Source organism: Accipiter gentilis, chromosome 31 (assembly GCF_929443795.1).
Source record: "Accipiter gentilis chromosome 31, bAccGen1.1, whole genome shotgun sequence".
In the NCBI taxonomy this organism is placed as follows: domain Eukaryota; kingdom Metazoa; phylum Chordata; class Aves; order Accipitriformes; family Accipitridae; genus Astur; species Astur gentilis.
Window position 1 is genome coordinate 4,282,475 of NC_064910.1, and position 18,521 is coordinate 4,300,995.

An 18,521-nucleotide genomic window follows, 5' to 3' on the forward strand; every position below is an offset into this window, starting at 1 on the left:
GATAAATATACCACATATACTGTCATTATAGTAGCATTTGGATAGCCACCCATTTGTGTCTTTCCTTTGACTTCAGTGGACATTAGATCAAACTCTTACTGGGAGGATAAAAGCACAGATTTGGTTTTCGGTCAGCTAAAATCTTGATTTCTAAATAATTGTATTTATAACACATGCAATATCCAGGATAACTTTATGTCCCACCGCAAAGGGCTCCTCCACTATATGAAAAATTACCAAACCCTTGCTCCAGTCCGCACGCACGGAAGGTGGAACCCAGCTGCAATCTCTAGGCACGCGCATTCCCGCTCCCGTAGCACATTTTCTGCTCCTTGCCCAAACCGCGGCCCCTCTTCGGGTCCCATCCTCCCCGCACAACACCCGCAAGAGAAAGGTCCTTGGCGAGGGGTCTGCAGGAGGGATTCCCACTGGATGTAGGTTTCCCTGGAGCTCAGGGGCTCTTCTTCGTGGTTGTGAGGACAAGGAAGAGGTGACTGAAATGAAAGTTCTGTTTCCAACATAGGAGCCGGGTTTTGGGGCAGGGGGTGGCCCCGCTGATCCCGCTCTGCCCGGGCCACCTCACCTCTGGGGGGCTGTGCCCGTGACACAAAACCTCAGGGGATGCTGAGTGATAATAAAATAAACGTCTTTATTTTTAATAGATGGACAAAACAGACCCCAAACCAGACAGTATTTTCCTGAATTGCATGGGCACTACTGAATACAATACAAATGAAGTTAAAACATATATATCTATATTATGCTTCCTATCCGCTTCGTTAAGTATAGTCTTAATATAACATTTCTGACACAGACAAAAATATACTTTTTTTTTTTAACAACAGCCACAAATACTGCCCTGATTAATAGCAGACTTACAATAACTTACTGTCTAACTGCACATGGTACTTGATCAAATACGCTTGAAGGGCAGAAGGAAAAATGAGTAACAGGTTTTTTCCTATACTTATATTTGAAATCCTAAATTGTTGTACTATATGAAAATAAAAGACTAAATATTTTACTTTACTTTATTTGATCCACTTAATGTTTACATTCAGTTCAGGTTCACAAAAGTATGTTTTATTTATAATACATATACCATCCCATATGGACAAATATAGATGAAATCATAACTTCTTTTGACATCTCAGCTATGTTATTAACCTTGATTTTATGAACACATCTCATGCAAAGGAGGTAAAAAAACCCTGTCGAATAAGTGTTATTCACGAATGTAAGAATATGAAAGTAAAATGTATGATTGTGACATGAATATTTTATCTAGAAATCGTAGGCTCAGAACAATAACCTCAGTGTCTGAAAATGAGCTGTTTGCTTCACTGATTATAGATCCAATTTAGTGCACAGTACTACTGTCTACAAATTGAAAAAGTGGAGAAGGAGCATCTGATATTCCCATGAAAATAAAATCTACTTCAAGAATCACGTCCTGTTGACATTTTGCTTGTGGAAGTAACTTGGTTGCATTTTGTTGTCTTTTGTGTGTGTGTGTGTGTGTGGTGTTGTGTTTTTCCCCCCCCCCAGCTATCAATCCTAGATATGGCCTTTGGTTATATGAACAGCTTTGTATCAATGTAATGGTAGGATAGCTGAGCTAAGGCAATAATCTTGTAAACAGACTTTGCATGGGACTGTTTAGTTTGGTTTTGGACTCGTCCTGTCCACTACACAGCCCACCACGGCCACCACTTCAGCCATCGTTGGACTCGCGCAGACACACACAGAGACTTGGTACGTGGAAAGCAAGTTACGGTCACACGACGAACAGTCTTCAGTGTCACTTCTCTCCTTCGCATTATAAAGCTTCCACGGTGGGCTACTTGTAAAAGTGCAATAAACCTTTCAGTCTCTGCAGAGAGGACTGGAAAACTTTGTTGGAACCGTTTTCCACCAGAGAATGCATAGTTCCATCTAAACAGGAATACTTTGCAAAATCACAGTGATTTCACAAACATATTCAACGCGATAAACAGCATAAAATTTTCCGATAATGTTGAAAGCATCTGGCTTGAAATTTTTTGACTAACGCATTTTAATTTTCCACTTAACTTTTTTTTTTTTTGAGTATTTTAAAAGCCTTTATGTTTTAGTGGCAACAAGGGCGTACTAGGGAAAAGGAAAGATTTTAATTTTTCATCAAAATTTCTTAAATGATTCCAGCTGAATCCCCTTCTCCTTTCCTTCTCCTCCCACTATTGGGCATTTTGAAATAAATAATACAGAACTAATGCTGTATTCAAAGCATCTGGCCACTATGCAGCTTCTCATAGCGAAATTCTAGCAATTCCTAGACAAAAGTGTAGTAAGAGAAAATTTTTTTTTAGGAAGACCTACAGGTGGCTGTAAAATGGGATCCCATAATTTGAAACTGCAGCATAAGGCATTGTCTGTGTAAGTGGGAAAACCAGTGGCTTGATATTTTCTCATAAGAAGGGATTCAGTCTAGTGGATTTGGGCCAGAAATGGATAATAATTCAGCAGTGACTCTGTTCTCCCCTCTCTTTCCTCCATACAATCACTTTCCTCTTCTCTTTTCCATGGTTCATGGGGGAATGAATATGGCTGGGCTCACGTCTGGTTTGTGAGACCCTCAGCACCCTGAATTTCATCGGTAGCTTCTTTGCTGACCCTGCAGGGATTTGTCATTTCTTTGCTATATTGGCTTTTCTGGGGTTTTAGAGCAGATCCTGATTTTGATTCCCTCCACCCAGAGCACACTCAATATTTGTTAGCACAGTAGTACCGCAGTTCGCAATGCATATTCGGAACTGAGATGCAGTGTTATTTTTAAATGCAGTGTATGGAGAAAAAAAATCAACATCTCTAATATTACTTTTCTCTACGTATAAAATATATATATGCATTTAAAACTCCACAAAAGGAGCAAAAACACATCTAAAGATTCAACCTTGTGAAAGTTTATGTCAACATTGAATGCACAAGTTGATGGCTTCTTCCTTTAGCAGCAAAACCTATTCTCACGTCTCCTGTCCTCCAGTATAGCTCCTCGTGCCGTGAATGTTAAAGAAGAAATTTCACCAGTGACCGGCAACAGGAGGATATCTGGATTTCGGTTGAACATTTTGTGACATGTTAAAAAGAATTATTGGAGCATAACTCTTAATTGTATAGAAATCTAGCTATTAGATCTCCCGCTGTGAAAGGCACGTACCAATGGGGACAGACACAATCATCTCGGCCGGGGGCGAATGGAAACGACATCGCGTGTTCCCTGCCGGCCAGGGCAAAGTGGGAAGAGGCCACGTCTCCCTGCTTTGCTGCTTCTGGCCAACGTTGCCGTTCTTGAGCGAAGTCTCGTCCGTGCCTGGCCGCTGCTGGTGCTCCGCGGAGTCACCGGGATGGCCCAGGACAACAGCGGGTGATAAAGGAGTCCAGCGTTTCGGGGAAGACACGGCTGTGCCTTTCACTACACTTGTGGGTTCGGCTTTCCTTTCAGTTCCCCTCCAAGCTGCTGCTGCTTTTGGAGGTAGACGCTTACAGACGTGGAAAACTGTCCAGCAAGGCTGTTTTTCCCACGGGAAATCAAATTTTTGAGAAAATGTGATTTTCCATGGAAAATCTACACTTTCCAGAGTAATCCCAGCAAGACCAACCCCAAAGACTTTTTAATGTCTTTGAAAAGACTTTTTTTATTAAGTGAAAAAAGGGAATTTTCCCCATGGAAAACCCTCTCTGTTTTTTCAAGCCTTCTTGACTCTCCTTACTTTTTAATAGTTGTTCCATTGCTGCGGTTGCTTGGTGTCAGACTGCTTTGCTCAGTGTTCATTTGGATGATAAGTCAAGACAAGGTTTCTTCTCTCAACATTGAAAAGTTCTATTTAGTTTGTAAGATTTCTGTCCTTTTTCACAAGCTGAGTTTCAACTCCAATTATTGCTTTAAAAATTTTGCCATCCTCCATTGGTGACAGCCACTAACCACAGGAAAAAAAGAACACCTATAGTAACATATTTTGCTTAAGGTTGTCTTGCATTAGGTATAATTATGTTAAACTGGTGACTTCATTTTAACATTTTAAATTAATATATGATGTTTAGCACTCCTACAAGGAATTTATTACTATTTGCGCATTTTACTGTCTTTTACAAATAATAAAATACTAGATTTGTATTATTTTAATTTCTTTATGAGGAGAAAAACCAACCAGACCAAAACCCCAGGGAAGTTATCTATCTGTCTTTGCTCAAGCAACTAGCTCTTTAGTTAATAAATCACTTATAGCTGTAACAATATATTTTCACTTAATGCCAATAAAATGTTGACTGATAGTATTTCAGAATGACTGTACTATAATCTCTTCATATGATGTCCTAGCTAAATAACCGTTGCACTTTTTCTACTACATATATTTTCAATTGTAAATATTTTTTTAATTACACAGTATGTAGTTCTGGGTGGAAAGAATGGGATCTGAGTGTATCTTTTGAAACACACTCTATGATCTAATCCAACATGTTAGATAATAACAGAAAAGAGTTCCTCCCTTGGGATGCTCCTGCTCCTAGAATCAACTTAAAGAATTGTGCAGTGGCATTTTATTCCCAAATCTTGCTTTTCTTCTGATAAAATGCCTGTTACTAGTCTTTGTAGAATATCCTGCTTTGTATTGTTTTTTTCTGTGGCTGTCGGATTTTTTTTTAATTATCTTCAGTGTTGGACAGCTCTGGACTTGAATCAACATAATTAAAGGCTTCCTTGTTTGTGAAAGTGGAGCTCAAAGTTAGACTGTGTCGTGGATTCACAGGTGCAAGTTCGTTTAATACAATATTGTCACTTTTTACAAGAGTTGCTTTGTCCATGTGTTCTCTACTGTACCTGGCAACAACAGCATCAAGGAAGTCCAGCTTTGGTGGCAAAGTCCCACTCTCGAATAAGTATTTGGCTAAGTAGGAGACTATAATGTTAGTAAAGAAGGAGGTAAGCATAGCAAGTGTTTTAAATGGGAATCGCTGGATATAAATATTATTTTCATCTGGATAGCAGCCAGGGTAGTAGATCAAGGGCTGAAGGTAGAGGTACGGTTCTCCTCCAGTTATTCTGAGAACAAGGCCAAACAAGTATCCTGCAATGGCACCGTAGGTGTTGGTTCCTTTAATAAATAACACGCACAGGAGCTGGGGGAATATGATGATATAAACAAGGTCAGAGCTGAGGTACCACAGGCCGTAGACTGACGAAGCTAGCAGTGCCATTGCTGTTGCCGACGCTCCAAACAGAAAAACAGTGATTCTCATGACCCACACGATTTCCCTGTCTGAAGCCTGCAAAAAAAGGGTAGCGTTAGGTGTATTTTTCACGGCGATATATGTATGCCTACATTTATGCACATAGTCTATATAAGATACTGCATTGTAAAAGAAATTTTGCATGACATATTCAATAATATTTACAAACAAATATCTGTTTCTGTCTCCATCTCAAGCACAGAGAAAAAGACCCAAGAGCTTTGGTTGCCATTCCTGAAGTCATTAATCTTTGAGAATAAGGAGAAGTTTGATAACATATCAAAGAAAAAACCAACAGCAGTGTTAGAAATAACTTTTAAATATAAGCACAATATGGCTCAACCAGAAAAAACTGTCAGCATCAGAATTTCTTCTTTTCCATTTCCTAAGAAAAACTCCAACTCACTAGCCCATTCTGTTGTCAAATGATTTCCTGTTAAATCAATAATTCAGAAAGATGTCTCATTTTGTTAAGCATTTAAATAAAGCTTATGGTTGCAGCAATAATTAGGAGCTGCTTGGATGAACTGCAGTGCCATGAAAACTCTTGAAAGCTGCCTCCCCTGAGCTAGCTCTTTTCACCTCTGTCGTCAGTCACAACCATAAATACTTTTATGACTTTCAGTTTATTCAATATACTGTTAGGAACAAAATGCTACACTTTTTCTAGTCCTAGGCAGGAATTTGAAAGAGGTGTTTCATTATGAAATTACAGTCTATGCATCACTTAGTTAAGGTCTCACCTAAAATTTTCTCTAAAAGTAAAAATGAAAATATAACCTTACATTTTGCCGAAAGGAAAGCTGGTAAATGTTCCGAGCAAACATAGAACTTGCTGATAAAATTGAAGAGTCAGCTGACGACATCACAGCAGCAGATACAGCACCAAGGCCAAAGAACGAGATATAGACTGGGCAAAGGTATTGGAGCACGATCGGTAAAATCATATCTGCTTCTTTGTTAGCCATAGGGTCAGGGAAACCGTAGTCAGTGTCATTCCAGGCTGCAATACGGACACGGATACGTTATTAGTAGCATTAGTAGTCATCAGCTACAGCATCTCTTGACTTCATGTGTAGTAAGCTATTCGTAGTGCCACATTTTCATTTACATTCAATGGCCAAACTGTTACCAGGGCCAGACTGACGGCATTTCAGAGAGGCAGCGTCCCACTGGTTTCTGTTAGGCAGATTTAATTCTGCTCAGCATTTTCCCTTATCCCTAAGCTCAGTCTGACCACAGCCGGTAGTTATCCAGTAGGAAGGTTAATATTAAAGCTTTGCATTGCTCATAAATGTTGTTTTCCTCAATAAAACAAGTCTGGGATCCATGCTTGTTTGTGATGTGTTTAACTGTTCTCTTGGATTACAGACTCAGAACTCAAAGCCATGTGTTAAATATTTCTAACAGAACATTTCTAACAGTTTAGCTACGTGATCACTGTGATGGGGATCACTCTCACTACGGCAAAGACCTTGACAAAGATGTTTTGGTCAAGGTAAGAAATTTCTGATAAATCACAGAATAATTTAGAATCATTTAGATTGGAAAAGACCCTTAAGATCATCAAGTCCAACCGTTGACCTAACACTGCCAAGTCCACCACTAAACCATGTCCCTAAGCATCACATCTACACGTCTTCTAAATACCTCCAGGGATGGTGACTCCACCACTTCCCCGTTCCAGTGCTTGAAAACCCTTTCAGTGAAGAAATTTTTCCTAATATCCAATCTAAACCTCCCCTGGTGCAACCTGAGGCTGTTTCCTCTTGTCCTATCAGTTGTTATTGGGAGAAGAGACCGACCCCCACCTCGCTACATCCTCCTTTCAGGTAGTTGCAGAGCGCGATACGGTCTCCCCTCAGCCTCCTCTTCTCCAGGCTAAACAACCACAGTTCCCTCAGCTGTTCCTCATTATTACTATTAGGACCAAATAAAAGTACCAGTATCTAACTTAAACATTAAATAGAAATATTATGCCTGTAGATACCTGGAATGTACAAAATGAGTTAATCTCAGCCACTGGGGTAGAAGCAATTTCTCCTGGGAGAAATATTCTAGAATATTATATTTCAGTGCACTTTCCTGTTGAAGAAGTTATGACTTGATTAATGATGTCACCTGGCTAGATTATATCTAACATAAGCTTTGTAGGGTTTTCACACATTTATTGTACTACTCATTGTACATTTATTGTACTATTCATTTTTAATCATTTACCTGTAGATGCTCCAATTGCACCAATGAGTACTGCAGGGAGAGCCATCACAAGACAGCCAAAAGCAGCCAGAAATGACAGAACTTGAGCATATGTGGCAGAAGATGAGGAGAGAACTCGCTGGAAATACGCTTGCCATGGGATTCCTCCTAATGTCTGCAAACACAATTGGCAGCGTCCCATCACTGGGGGCAAACTGGATTTTTTTGCTATCACAGTATAGAGACTACGTTGAAGCATCACTTGAATGCTGAATGCTGTGTTGCTGCTCTTTCATTTATTTATTGAATATCAGTCAGTAATAGCTGTAGCTTGCATTCTCACAAGTAATGTCAAACCTTTGTAAATCCACTTAAATCCCATTCTTTTAGACAAGTTATTCCTTTGTACAATTAGCAACAACACTTTGCACTTACATAGTGTCTGTAATTCCCAAGTATTGAGAGCTGTATAAATACTTGATAAAGCCTTATGAAAGGTTATAAAATACTATTTTCATATTTCATATTTGAAGAATTTGGTCTCCAGTACCCTCCCAAACCAAAATTAGATTAGACTCTAATAGGATTTGAAAGCAAGATTTTATCTTCCTTTATGAATGCGTGTGGCCATCTAAACAAGGCAACATGTTTTGTATACATTGAACACAAGAATCTGAAAAATTATTCTCCCATTGTCTTAAGCGACCATGAGAGCAATAGAAAATAAAGACAAAGCAGTAAAAGAAAGTTTTCTTTTATGGTGGCAACCGTTCTCTCGTTTTGGGTATAAAACAGCAAAGATCCTGATTAGACTTAAAATGATGTCTGCAAAATATGACACAAAAGAGTATTACCAAAGGCTAAAAAACCCCAAGTGCTAACAATTCTGTCCTGAAAGCAGGATTTGAATAGTGTCCACTAAGTAAATAAGTGCCTATGACTAAACAGCATGGAAAGAAAATAAAGCAAATTGCTCACTAAACGTGCACAGTCCAGTTCTACACACTAAATGAGGCAGGAGGCATTTGGACCAAATAGTGTGTATACAGGTGTTTCATACATGTTTCATGCACACACAGGGACCAAATGAATGTTTTACAGGCAACTCTGATTTTGACTTGCTATTTATGACTGTTTTCCTTTGCAGCCTTAATAATGTTCCTTTAACAAAGCTTTCCAAGCATGGGTAAATTTCTTGAGCTATAATGAAACAAACAAGATGAAAAGAAAATGTGTCACAATTTGGCAACATCAGAGCTTCCCTTTGGCCATCAGCAGAGATGAAACCTTCAGGCTTACCGGACAGAATACAGCTGCCTGAGCTAATGACATTCTTTGGCTCTCTGAGAATCTCTAAAGAATTTAAGCTGGATAACACAACATATTTTAATAGCCCAATTATCAGAAAACTCTGAAGATTTTTGGTTGAGAGTTTTTAAAAAAGCAGAGAAAGGAATCCCAAAGTACAACATGATAATAAAAACAGTGTAGAGTTTCTCAGGGACACTAAGAATGGAAAATGTTAGCATGTGTTCCTACATCTTCTAATGGAAAGTACTTAATAACCGCCGATCCCATGTGTAATGCATAGGTATTAAATAACGAAAGCCCTCAGTTCATTCTGGCATGTGTGCTTGTATGAATTCATCCATCCATCTCTGCAAAGCTTTTCTACATCAGCCATACCTAAGGCATATTTAATCATTTGTATAACATATTTATTGCCTTCCGCAATATATAAATTCCTTTGCCAACGATGACATCAGTTAAGTATTAGCTGCATACTTTTAATTAATTTTAGCATAAGTCAACTCTTTCAGCCTGATGATATTTAAATTGCATTCCTGGCAATGCTGACTTTGACAGCTCTGCTACAATATTCTACTGATATTTCACTGAAATCATTCAAATGTGCAAAAATACCAAGAAGGAGTCAAGAGGGCAAAAGTTTTCAGTTTGCTGGAAACTCTTAACTAGACTCTATTATTTTCAGCTGTCACAGTAACACAGTGTGAGTGCTTAAATGTTTCATTCCTTCATACAAACCATCACTTACCAGTAAAAGGAAATTGTCCAGCCATGTGTAAATGTCAAGTGAGTTGATAGATCCAAGCCAAGGTGCTTGGTGCACCTGGTGCACAGCCGTGAACCCAATGTCTGTCACTGCAGGATGGGACATCGCAAAGGGTACGCTGATCCACTGCAACCAAAGAGAAACACTTTGTTCAGGTCTAAAGAAGGCGTTTTAAATCTGCAAAATTCTAATATTAACATGGATCTGTTTTTCTTTTTCTTGCATGCTGCAGATCAAATGCCAAATTGCTCAGCTGACTTGCAGAAAAGTCAGGTTGTGTGTTGGCGGAACATCTCCAAAATCCAAAGAGCTAGGTAATGGATAGCGTACCTCTGTCCTGCAGAGTATGAGTATGAGCAGAGAATTAATCAGTGTAAATTGCAAAATCAGCAAGAAAGACACATTTATACGTCTTCATTTTATATTCCCTAAACTACACGTATGTTCTTTACACCCTTTCCTGGACCACACCGTAGAGAAACATCTACATATAAACTTGTGTGCAATAGCATCAGCATTTGCCAGTATACAGGCATGAGACATTACAAACACACCTGAAGGCTTGGGAATTTGTTTTTAACTCAACACAAAACTATACTGTGACAAGAGAGGGGTACTATTAGTGAACTCCTGTATTTCTTGCTCCAGAACACCCAGTAGCCCAATGTTACAGCACTTTCCTGCCTTGAGGGTGACTTCAGTCTGGGCTTTTGACTATTTTCAGTCTCTGTTTTTGATCTAGGCCAAAAAAATCAGTTCAGAAACCCTTCCCAGAGACAGTTTCTGCCAGACAGTTCATCTCCTTCACCAGCTGACTTTTTGTGCATTTACTTGCCAATTCATTTTGCAGTGATGTAACTCACTTTCTATGCAGAGAACCGTAGCAGCTCCTACTGAGACGAAAAAAACCAGGCTTTGTGCTATTTGGAATAGACCATCACAAGCATGACATCCTTAAGGATCCAGTGATATCCAAACCCACACAGATTACCCCAATCCAACTGATCGCTTTTAAGCATGTGGGGTAACAAGAGCAAGGAGGGGAGAAATCAAACATCTTCCTCTACCGTGTTGCACAATTATTGCAATAATGTGTGAAGAATATTTTGCAGCACTGCCTGTTGTTCAGGCTGTTTATCACGTACCATAGTATTCTGTTCTCAGTTACATGTTAAACTTTGCCAATTTAAGCACTTGGGCAGAAAGATTCCCTTCTCACTGTCTGCTTGGGCTTTTCTGGGAAAGGTCACCAAAATGTTTGAACTGTCTCCAAGATATTTTGAGGGAAAAACATATTGTCAAAATTAATGGATGTTAATACTCTTCTTGTTGAGAAATTCATGGGGAACAAGGACGTCAAATGGATTTTTTTATCCTTGTTTGTGAACCTCAAATGTCAGACATGTCCAAGTGATGAGCTTCTGAAGAGCTGTAGTTTGCCCACACTCAGCTGAGATTTTCAGTAGGGTAAATTTCTGAAGGTCCACCTGTAGCCTCCATGCCACGGCCCAGGATTTCATAGGTATTGTATTGCAAATGCATTATGAGCTTTTGTAATCCATACCAGTTCCTGACAGTAATCTGTGGTCTCAAGGACTACCTCTACATTAGTAAATAAAACAAGTCAAGACACTTTCTCTGGCCCTGCAGTTCACTGACATGTCATGGTTTACATCCATACATCTAGACTCCTTTCCCTGCCAAAAAGGACAGCCCTGAACTCTTCGTGGGAACTATCTGGGAAAATACTAGTTGGTGTGGGCCAAAACAGTGCCAGGACTCTGTTAACAATTAAGCATTATGGATGATCCTGTGTTTTCACCTTGGCACTGCTTAACTTGCTTAATATAGACATAGACCCGATTTCTTCATTAAGCTCTTCCTAACGGGAACAGAAAATTCCCTGTTTTGAATGCAGGGCAAATAAAATGGAGGTTCATGAAAGTGAAGCAGAAACTGGGACTTTATCTTCGGACTTGAAGCTTAGGGGTAGAAGTAGCAGGTAGCTAGAAGGACCTGGACCTCATGGGGTTGGAAATCACAAAAAAAGGACTTCTGCATGGTGGCAAAGAGTTTAGAATGGGGAATTAATAATACATCTGAGATGGAGAGTCTGTAAATAGTAGGGATACAGTGCAGGATGAGGGAAAGACTCACTAGGCAAGATAAAGAGCTGAGAATTGAAGATGTGGATACAGGAGAGCGAGGAGGGAAGGATAGAGACTACATGGGATTGTAAGGAGAAAACCAGGGAAGTACTGGCTGGGGTAGATGTTGTGAAAGCCTAAGGAAGAAGCTCTGTGGCTGAAATGAGGAGCCAGGCTAGGGAACAGAAGTGGTTACAACAAGCATCTCCTCTTGGGTAAGGAGCAGGAGAGGAACAGACATTAGAGGGATGAGCAGTAAAGCTCTGGCCAGTGGGAATACAAACTGCTCCAGAGCCTGGAGGAGAAGCTGGGATACCTGAGCCTGTGACATCTTCTGCTATGATATCTACTGTGAAAATCTCCCATCTTATCTAAAACTGCCTCACCTAGAACGTGACCGTTTAGATGCTATCTGATGCTTCCAGTCCCACTAATGACTCTTGAGGTTATGAATATGGTTTCTTCTACGTGACATTATTGCTGTTTATTTCAAATGGGAAATTACACAAAGAGCCCAACCTGAATTAGAAGAACACTATTAAAGCTACAGATCCCATCATTTAGAAGACTGCTATACAACCTTCATTTGCTTTCCCCTCCCCGTCAGGTTCATGCTGCCTTTAATACAGGATCGCATGTTATTCCCACAGGATCAGGGTTTTTAGCAGCGCATGAGTTGTTCTCACTGGAAAAGCATTTCTGTATTGTAATTTATCTACAATTTTGGGAATTTCTGTAATGCACACCACCTGTAGAAACAGAATGGTTCACAAATATTAACATGCATGTTAGGGAAGGAGACAGTATTTTCCCCACTGTGCAGGTGAAGAACAAAGGTACAAGAGAAGAAGATCGGGAATAACTCCTGATTTGAGCTGGCCAGCTGGAACACTTGGATTTACTTTTTCAGGGTATTTAGCACCGTTCCCATGAAGTCAGTTACAATAGGGAATGCGTAAGCACTTCTGCATATAAGGCCATAGACCTCACAGTGGGATGCCACAGAGTGAGGACACACACAGGGTTGGTTGGCTGAAGCAATTTCCCTAGAGCTGCACAAGAACTCTGGTGAAAGCAGAGAAACAACTCTGGGTCCCCAAGGTGCCATTCAGTTCCCTCACCTTGAGCCACCCCATTTATTTCAGCCCGTCTCGGTTCTCTGCACACCTGCGACCATCTATTACTGCCACTGGCAAACAAAGACAGCAGCTTCTTTGATTGCACCCCCGTGATCTGAGCCCCGTCGCATCGATGTTTTTCAGAGTAGGGCTTAAAACCAGCAGTAAATAAAAGCAAAGGCTACCCTCTAGCATATCATTGGTAGCTGATGAGGGGATATTCATACCACCATAGTCAAACAGCAAGGTCATCTGGTGAAACTTCCTATACTATGGTCTCCAAGGACGGCGGAGGGAAATGAGGGAAAAACCAAGAAGGTGATTTAAAGCAGAAGATTAACTAAGCTGCGTGAGTAGGTGACAGCTACAGGAAAGAGAAACAGGAGAGTATCAGCTCTGCAAGTCCGATGCCAGCGTTTCTGGACTGCTTTACCGACTGCTTCCTACGTCCGATGCCTCCTTCCAGTGCCTGTGCCACAGTCCTATGGACAGATAGGGAAGGAGTCAGCTCCAGTCCTATTTGGACTTAGATGTACACTCAGCAGGAAAATTGCAGGAATTTTTGGGCTATCAGACTGGTTGGAAAAAAGCCAAAGAATTGAGCCTCTCAGTCAGCATTATTGTCAAAGCACGGGCTGCTCGTTGACGTAAACGCAAAGTCTTTAAAGTCAGGGTTCCGTGAGTGGAGATATTGCCTTCTCCACGCTTTCAGTGAAGACACAGTTCCAAAACTGAAGCTGGGCAATAGGTCTCAGCAGTCATAACGCTCAGGGAATAATGACCATAATCCTCAAAAAAGGAAAAAAAAGCCAAACTTACCAATCCTAGGAAGATGCAGAAGAGCTGAACTACGTCGGTGTAGGCCACAGAATAAAGCCCACCCACAAGCGTGTACATAGTTGCAATCAGGGCAGAAATAATAACCGAAATGTTGACATTAATGTCAATGATCACACTTATAGTGGCACCTGTGGGGAAAAACAGAGCGCTGTGTGTTAGTTTATGTCACAGCATGTCCGATGAGAAGGCTCACCTTTGTTAAGGTGCTGGTCTGACACTTGGCAATAGCATGAAGATATTCTCCCCTCTATCTTTTGTAGACCCGTTCTGCACCTTTGAAGGGAGTGGGAAAAGGAAGGCTCCTGTTGGTCTAAGTTTAGCATCTGTCATTTTGCAGGTTCTTAGGAAACGGAGGAGGGAAGGGTCCCAACGGCCTTTCCTTACATTTCTTGTGCTCTGTTAGGACTACAAACTCTTGTTCTGCCTAGGGAAAAGCAGCCACGCTCAGACAGCTGAAGTCTCCCTGGGTGAGTTGCAGCTGCATGGGAGCAAGTGTGTCATTGCAGCGCGGGCCAGGCCTAGGGGAGGTCTGCTGCAACTTATCACACCCTTTCGTATCTCTCCCACTTATGCTCTGAGCTAGCCCCTTTTGACCAAGGAAGGAACAGTAGAGGAGGCATCAGCTATAGGGACAATTGTCCACTGACCTTTCTAAAGTGCCTTTGAATTGTTTACACGGGACAAAGGTGGGTTTCTTTGCAAACAGGAGAATCCGTCCTCCATTGTCTATCTAGAAACCAAGAACTTTTCCAAGCACCATCATTTCCTTTGTAGAAAGCAAACCACAATATTGAGCTGGCGAGTCAGTCTCCACAAAACAGCTCATAGAATCAAAATGCTGCTGACACTGAAAGGCACCTCTAGAGATTGTCTAGTCCAAGTCCCCACTCAAGCAGTGTCAGCTGGAGCAGGTTGCTCAGGATCATGTTCAGTCGTGTCTTGACTATCTGCAAGGATGGAGACTCCACAACTTCTCTGGGCAACCTGTGCCAGTGTTTGACCTTTCCCACTGTAAAAAAAAGTTTTTTCTTAAGTTGAAATGGAATTTCCTATAGTTCTGTTTGTGTCCATGCCTCTTGTCCTGTCACTGGGCAGCACAGCCTGGCTCCATCTTCTTTATTCTCTTTCCTTCACTGCCAAATCAGGTATTTATGCAGATGGATAAGATCCCCCTGAACCTTCTATTCTCCAGGCTGAACGGTCCCAGCTCTCTCAGCCTCTGCTTATATGCCAGATACCTCAGTCCCTTAATCATCTTTGTGGCTCTTCGTCAGACTCTCTCCAGTATGTCCCTGTCTCTTGTATTGGGGAGCACAGGATCCAGTGCTTCAGATGTGGCTTCACTAGTGCTGAGTAGAGCGGAAGGATCCCCTCCCTCAACCCGCTGGCAATGATCCTTCTAACGCAGCCCACGATGCTATTGGCTTGCTTTGCCACAAGGGCACATTGCTAGATCATGATCAACATCCTTGCCTTCTAAGACTCCCAGGTCCTTCTCTGAAAACCCACTTTCCAGCTGGTCAGTCCCCAGCCTTTACTGGGACATCAGGTTGCACGTCCCCAGGTGCAGGAGTTAGAATTTCCCTTTGTTGAACTCCACAAGGTTCCTGCTGGCCCATTTCTGTAGCTTGTTGTGATCCTTCTGAATGGCAGTACAACCGCCTGGTCTTTCAGCAACTCCTCCTCATTTTTATTTTCTGCAGACTAGCTGAAGGTGTACTTGGTCCCATCAGCCAGGTCATTAATGAAGACGTTATACGATACAGGACTCAGTAGTGGCCTCTGGGGTGCACAACTGATGACTGGCCACCCGCTGGTGTCCATGCTGCTGGTCACAGCCCTCTGAGCCCAGAAGTTCAGCCAGTTTTCAGTCCTCCTCACTGTCCACTTATCTAATCTTTACTTCAACTATTTGTCTATGAGAATATTATGGGAGATGGTGTAAAAAGCCCTTTTTGAAATCCACAATATGCCCTGCTCTCCCTTCGTGAACCAAGCCAGTCAGCTCCTCACGGAAGATGTCAGGTTGGTCAGGAATTATTTCCTCTCCATAAATCTATGCTGATGCCTCCCAATCCCCTTCTTGACCTTCATTTTTGTTTGGAAGTAGTTTCCAGGAATATTTGCTCCATCACCTTCCCAGGGATCAAGCTGAGGCTGACCAACCTTGAGTTCCTGGTATCCTCCTTCTTGCCCTTCTTGAAGATGGGAGTGACATCTGTTTTCTTCCAGTCTTCAGGAACATCCCTGATCACCACAGTCTTCAGAAGATTACTGGGAGTGTCCTTGCAATGCTATCAGCCACTCCCACAGCACTCGCGGGATGCATCCCATGAGGTCCCATGAGCTTGTGTCTGTCCAGTCTGTTTAAATGTTTCCTAACCTGATCCTCCTCCAGCAAGCCTTCTTTGCCCTGGACTTTTCTAGGATTCCCAGGGTCCTGGGATTCCTGAAGGCTGGTCTTACCAGCAAAGAACGAAGCAGAGAAGGCACTGAGTACCTCAGCCTTTTCCACATCCTTTGCCACCGGGTCCCCCGACCCATTCAACAGCAGACAATTTTCCCTAGTTTATGTACTCATAGAAGCCTTTCTTGCTGCCCTTCATGGCCAGATTCAAACCCAGGTGGACTTTGGCTTTTCTAAACCCATCTCTGCATGCTTGGACAGTGTTTGTATTCCTTCCAGGTCATCCAACCCTGCTTCCACCTCTTGAATTCTTCCTTTTTTCGTCTGAGTCTAGTCAGGAGCGCCTTTTTCATCCATGCAGGTGTCCTGTCAGCTTTGTCTGTTTTCCTGGTTGTCAGGATGGGCTGTCGTGAGCTTGGAGGAGGTGATCCCTGAATATCAACCAGCTCTCCTGGACTCTTCTCCAGGGCTGTCTCCCATGGGATTCCTTCAAGCAGATTCCTGGAGAGGCCAAGCTCTACTCTTCTGAAGTCAATTGTTGCAGTCCTGATTTTTGCCTTGTTCCCTCCTCTCAGGACACTGAACTCCACCATTTCATGAACGCTGCAGCCAAGTCTGCCTCCGACCTTCACATCCCTAACTAGTTCTTCCTTGTTTGTGAATACCAGGTTCATCAGAGCACCTCCCTTCATCAGCTCCCTGATCATTTGTGTCAGGAATTTGTTAGTGCGTTCAAGAAACCTCCTGAACTTCTTGTGCCCTCCTAGCAGCTAGCAGGATGGTTATACATTTCCCTTAGATGTATTAGTTATTTCAAGTGATTGCAGTGTTTTAAAAGCATGTTTAAAGAATTCCTCTCCTTCTAATTAGGATGATTTAAATGAAACATCTTACAATAATTTTTAGTCCTTGCAGGTATTGTAGATGGATATTCTTGACCACATAGATGGAAGAGTTCTGGCAACGGAACAGAACATGATGTATGATATATAAGAGCTACTGGGAGCTGCCAGGTGTTTTTTTGCTGTACAGTGAGCCCTCAAAGTCCATGTGCTTAAGGATTATAAGCACAGACCTATTTCACAAGCTGGAAGCCCTGTCTTTCCCTTCTACAATGCTGCCGAGCAAGGAGTCATGAGGAAGGTCAAATAGTGAAGAGGACTGGGTTTAAATATTCATTAGTGAGGACAAGTGTGCAATTTAGGAGGTGTAATATAACCAGAATATTCACAGAATAGTTAAAATAAAAACCTTCAATGACCTTTGTAATCATTGACAGTCTTTCACTGTCACTTGTTAATATAAACCTACTAGAAAGGTATTCACACCATTTGCTTTGAAATATCACAGATCAGCTTTTCCTCAATCAAAAAGAAAGTATATTCCAAATACTCAGAGTGTTCTTCAAGTTATTCAAGTTCTATTACCTCAGCATGTATTTTGTTCTTAGTCCTTTAGGGTTTTGTGATGAAATTGTGGTAAACAAGCCCCCCATTGCTTTGCAGTTCATCAGAGCACAGTTGGAGAGTACCTTCAAAGTTTATTTTCTGTTTAAAATAGCTTGTGCTAGAAAGCATTACCACATGCATGTGCGCTATGAGTATGATTAGCCGGTAAAAGTCAACTACTGGTGCTTCAGCTCAAGGGCTTTCTCAGTTCTTGAAAGGATTGCTAAATCCAGGCCTGAAATATAATTAAAAACCCTGGAAACTGATTTTTTTTTCAGGACTGAATGAGTAGTTGGGTGATTTTCTATTGAGTCATAGTTCCACTAATTCTCTGTATCCTTTCTTGAATCCTAAGTATTTTCTTAATTTTGTCAAGTAGAAAGCCATTTACAATTGAATAATACTTCAATTTATTGATCAGCATCTGTTTTACTTCTATCATTTGTGCTGTGGAAAGTTCTGTATAGGCAGGTCTCCTATATGCAAAGGATTGCTTTGTTTAGATGCATTGGCAATTATGTTTCATATCTTTAAGGGAAATTTTGACTGCCTTCTGTGATCTCAGTGGTGTAAAAGAGAAGCCTTGACATAAAAGGGACACTTGCAATCACTCATGTCACCTTCACAATTAAAGGAAATTTGTTGTTAAATCTTTTTATGCCCTTTGAAAAGGGAAAACTTGAAGGTACTTGAGGCAGTGGAACAGGTTGCCCAGAGAGGCTGTGGCTGCCCCATCCCTGGCAGTGTCCAAGGCCAGGTTGGATGGGGCTTGGAGCAACCTGGACTGGTGGAAGGTGTCCCTGTCCATGGCAGGGGCATCAGAATTAGACGGTCTTTAAGGTGCCTTCCAACCCAAACCATTTGGTGATTTGATGATTCGATGATTCTATGAATAGATACCTTGTGTGTCTTTCCATCACCAAAATAATTAATGGGGTACCATTATCAGGTTTAATTACTAGTTAGCACGGGTCTGAGAACCGTCACACACTGACTTATTTGGCTAGGATAGTTAGCATT

General features: G+C 41.5%; 1 protein-coding gene across 1 annotated transcript in view; it reads right to left on the reverse strand.

The window, feature by feature from the left end:
* Nucleotides 1–688: 688 nt before the first annotated feature.
* The window catches only part of SLC5A7 (solute carrier family 5 member 7), a 29,105-nt gene continuing 11,272 nt past the window's right edge, over nucleotides 689–18,521 (reverse strand). Inside the window, exons 5-9 of the mRNA XM_049834359.1 lie at nucleotides 13,626–13,774; nucleotides 9,524–9,667; nucleotides 7,489–7,642; nucleotides 6,054–6,271; nucleotides 689–5,304 (exon numbers count right to left, since the gene is read on the reverse strand). Of these exons, the coding sequence (XP_049690316.1) occupies nucleotides 4,681–5,304; nucleotides 6,054–6,271; nucleotides 7,489–7,642; nucleotides 9,524–9,667; nucleotides 13,626–13,774 (1,289 nt within the window). The 3' untranslated portion in view covers nucleotides 689–4,680. The remainder of the gene's footprint in view (nucleotides 5,305–6,053; nucleotides 6,272–7,488; nucleotides 7,643–9,523; nucleotides 9,668–13,625; nucleotides 13,775–18,521) is intronic.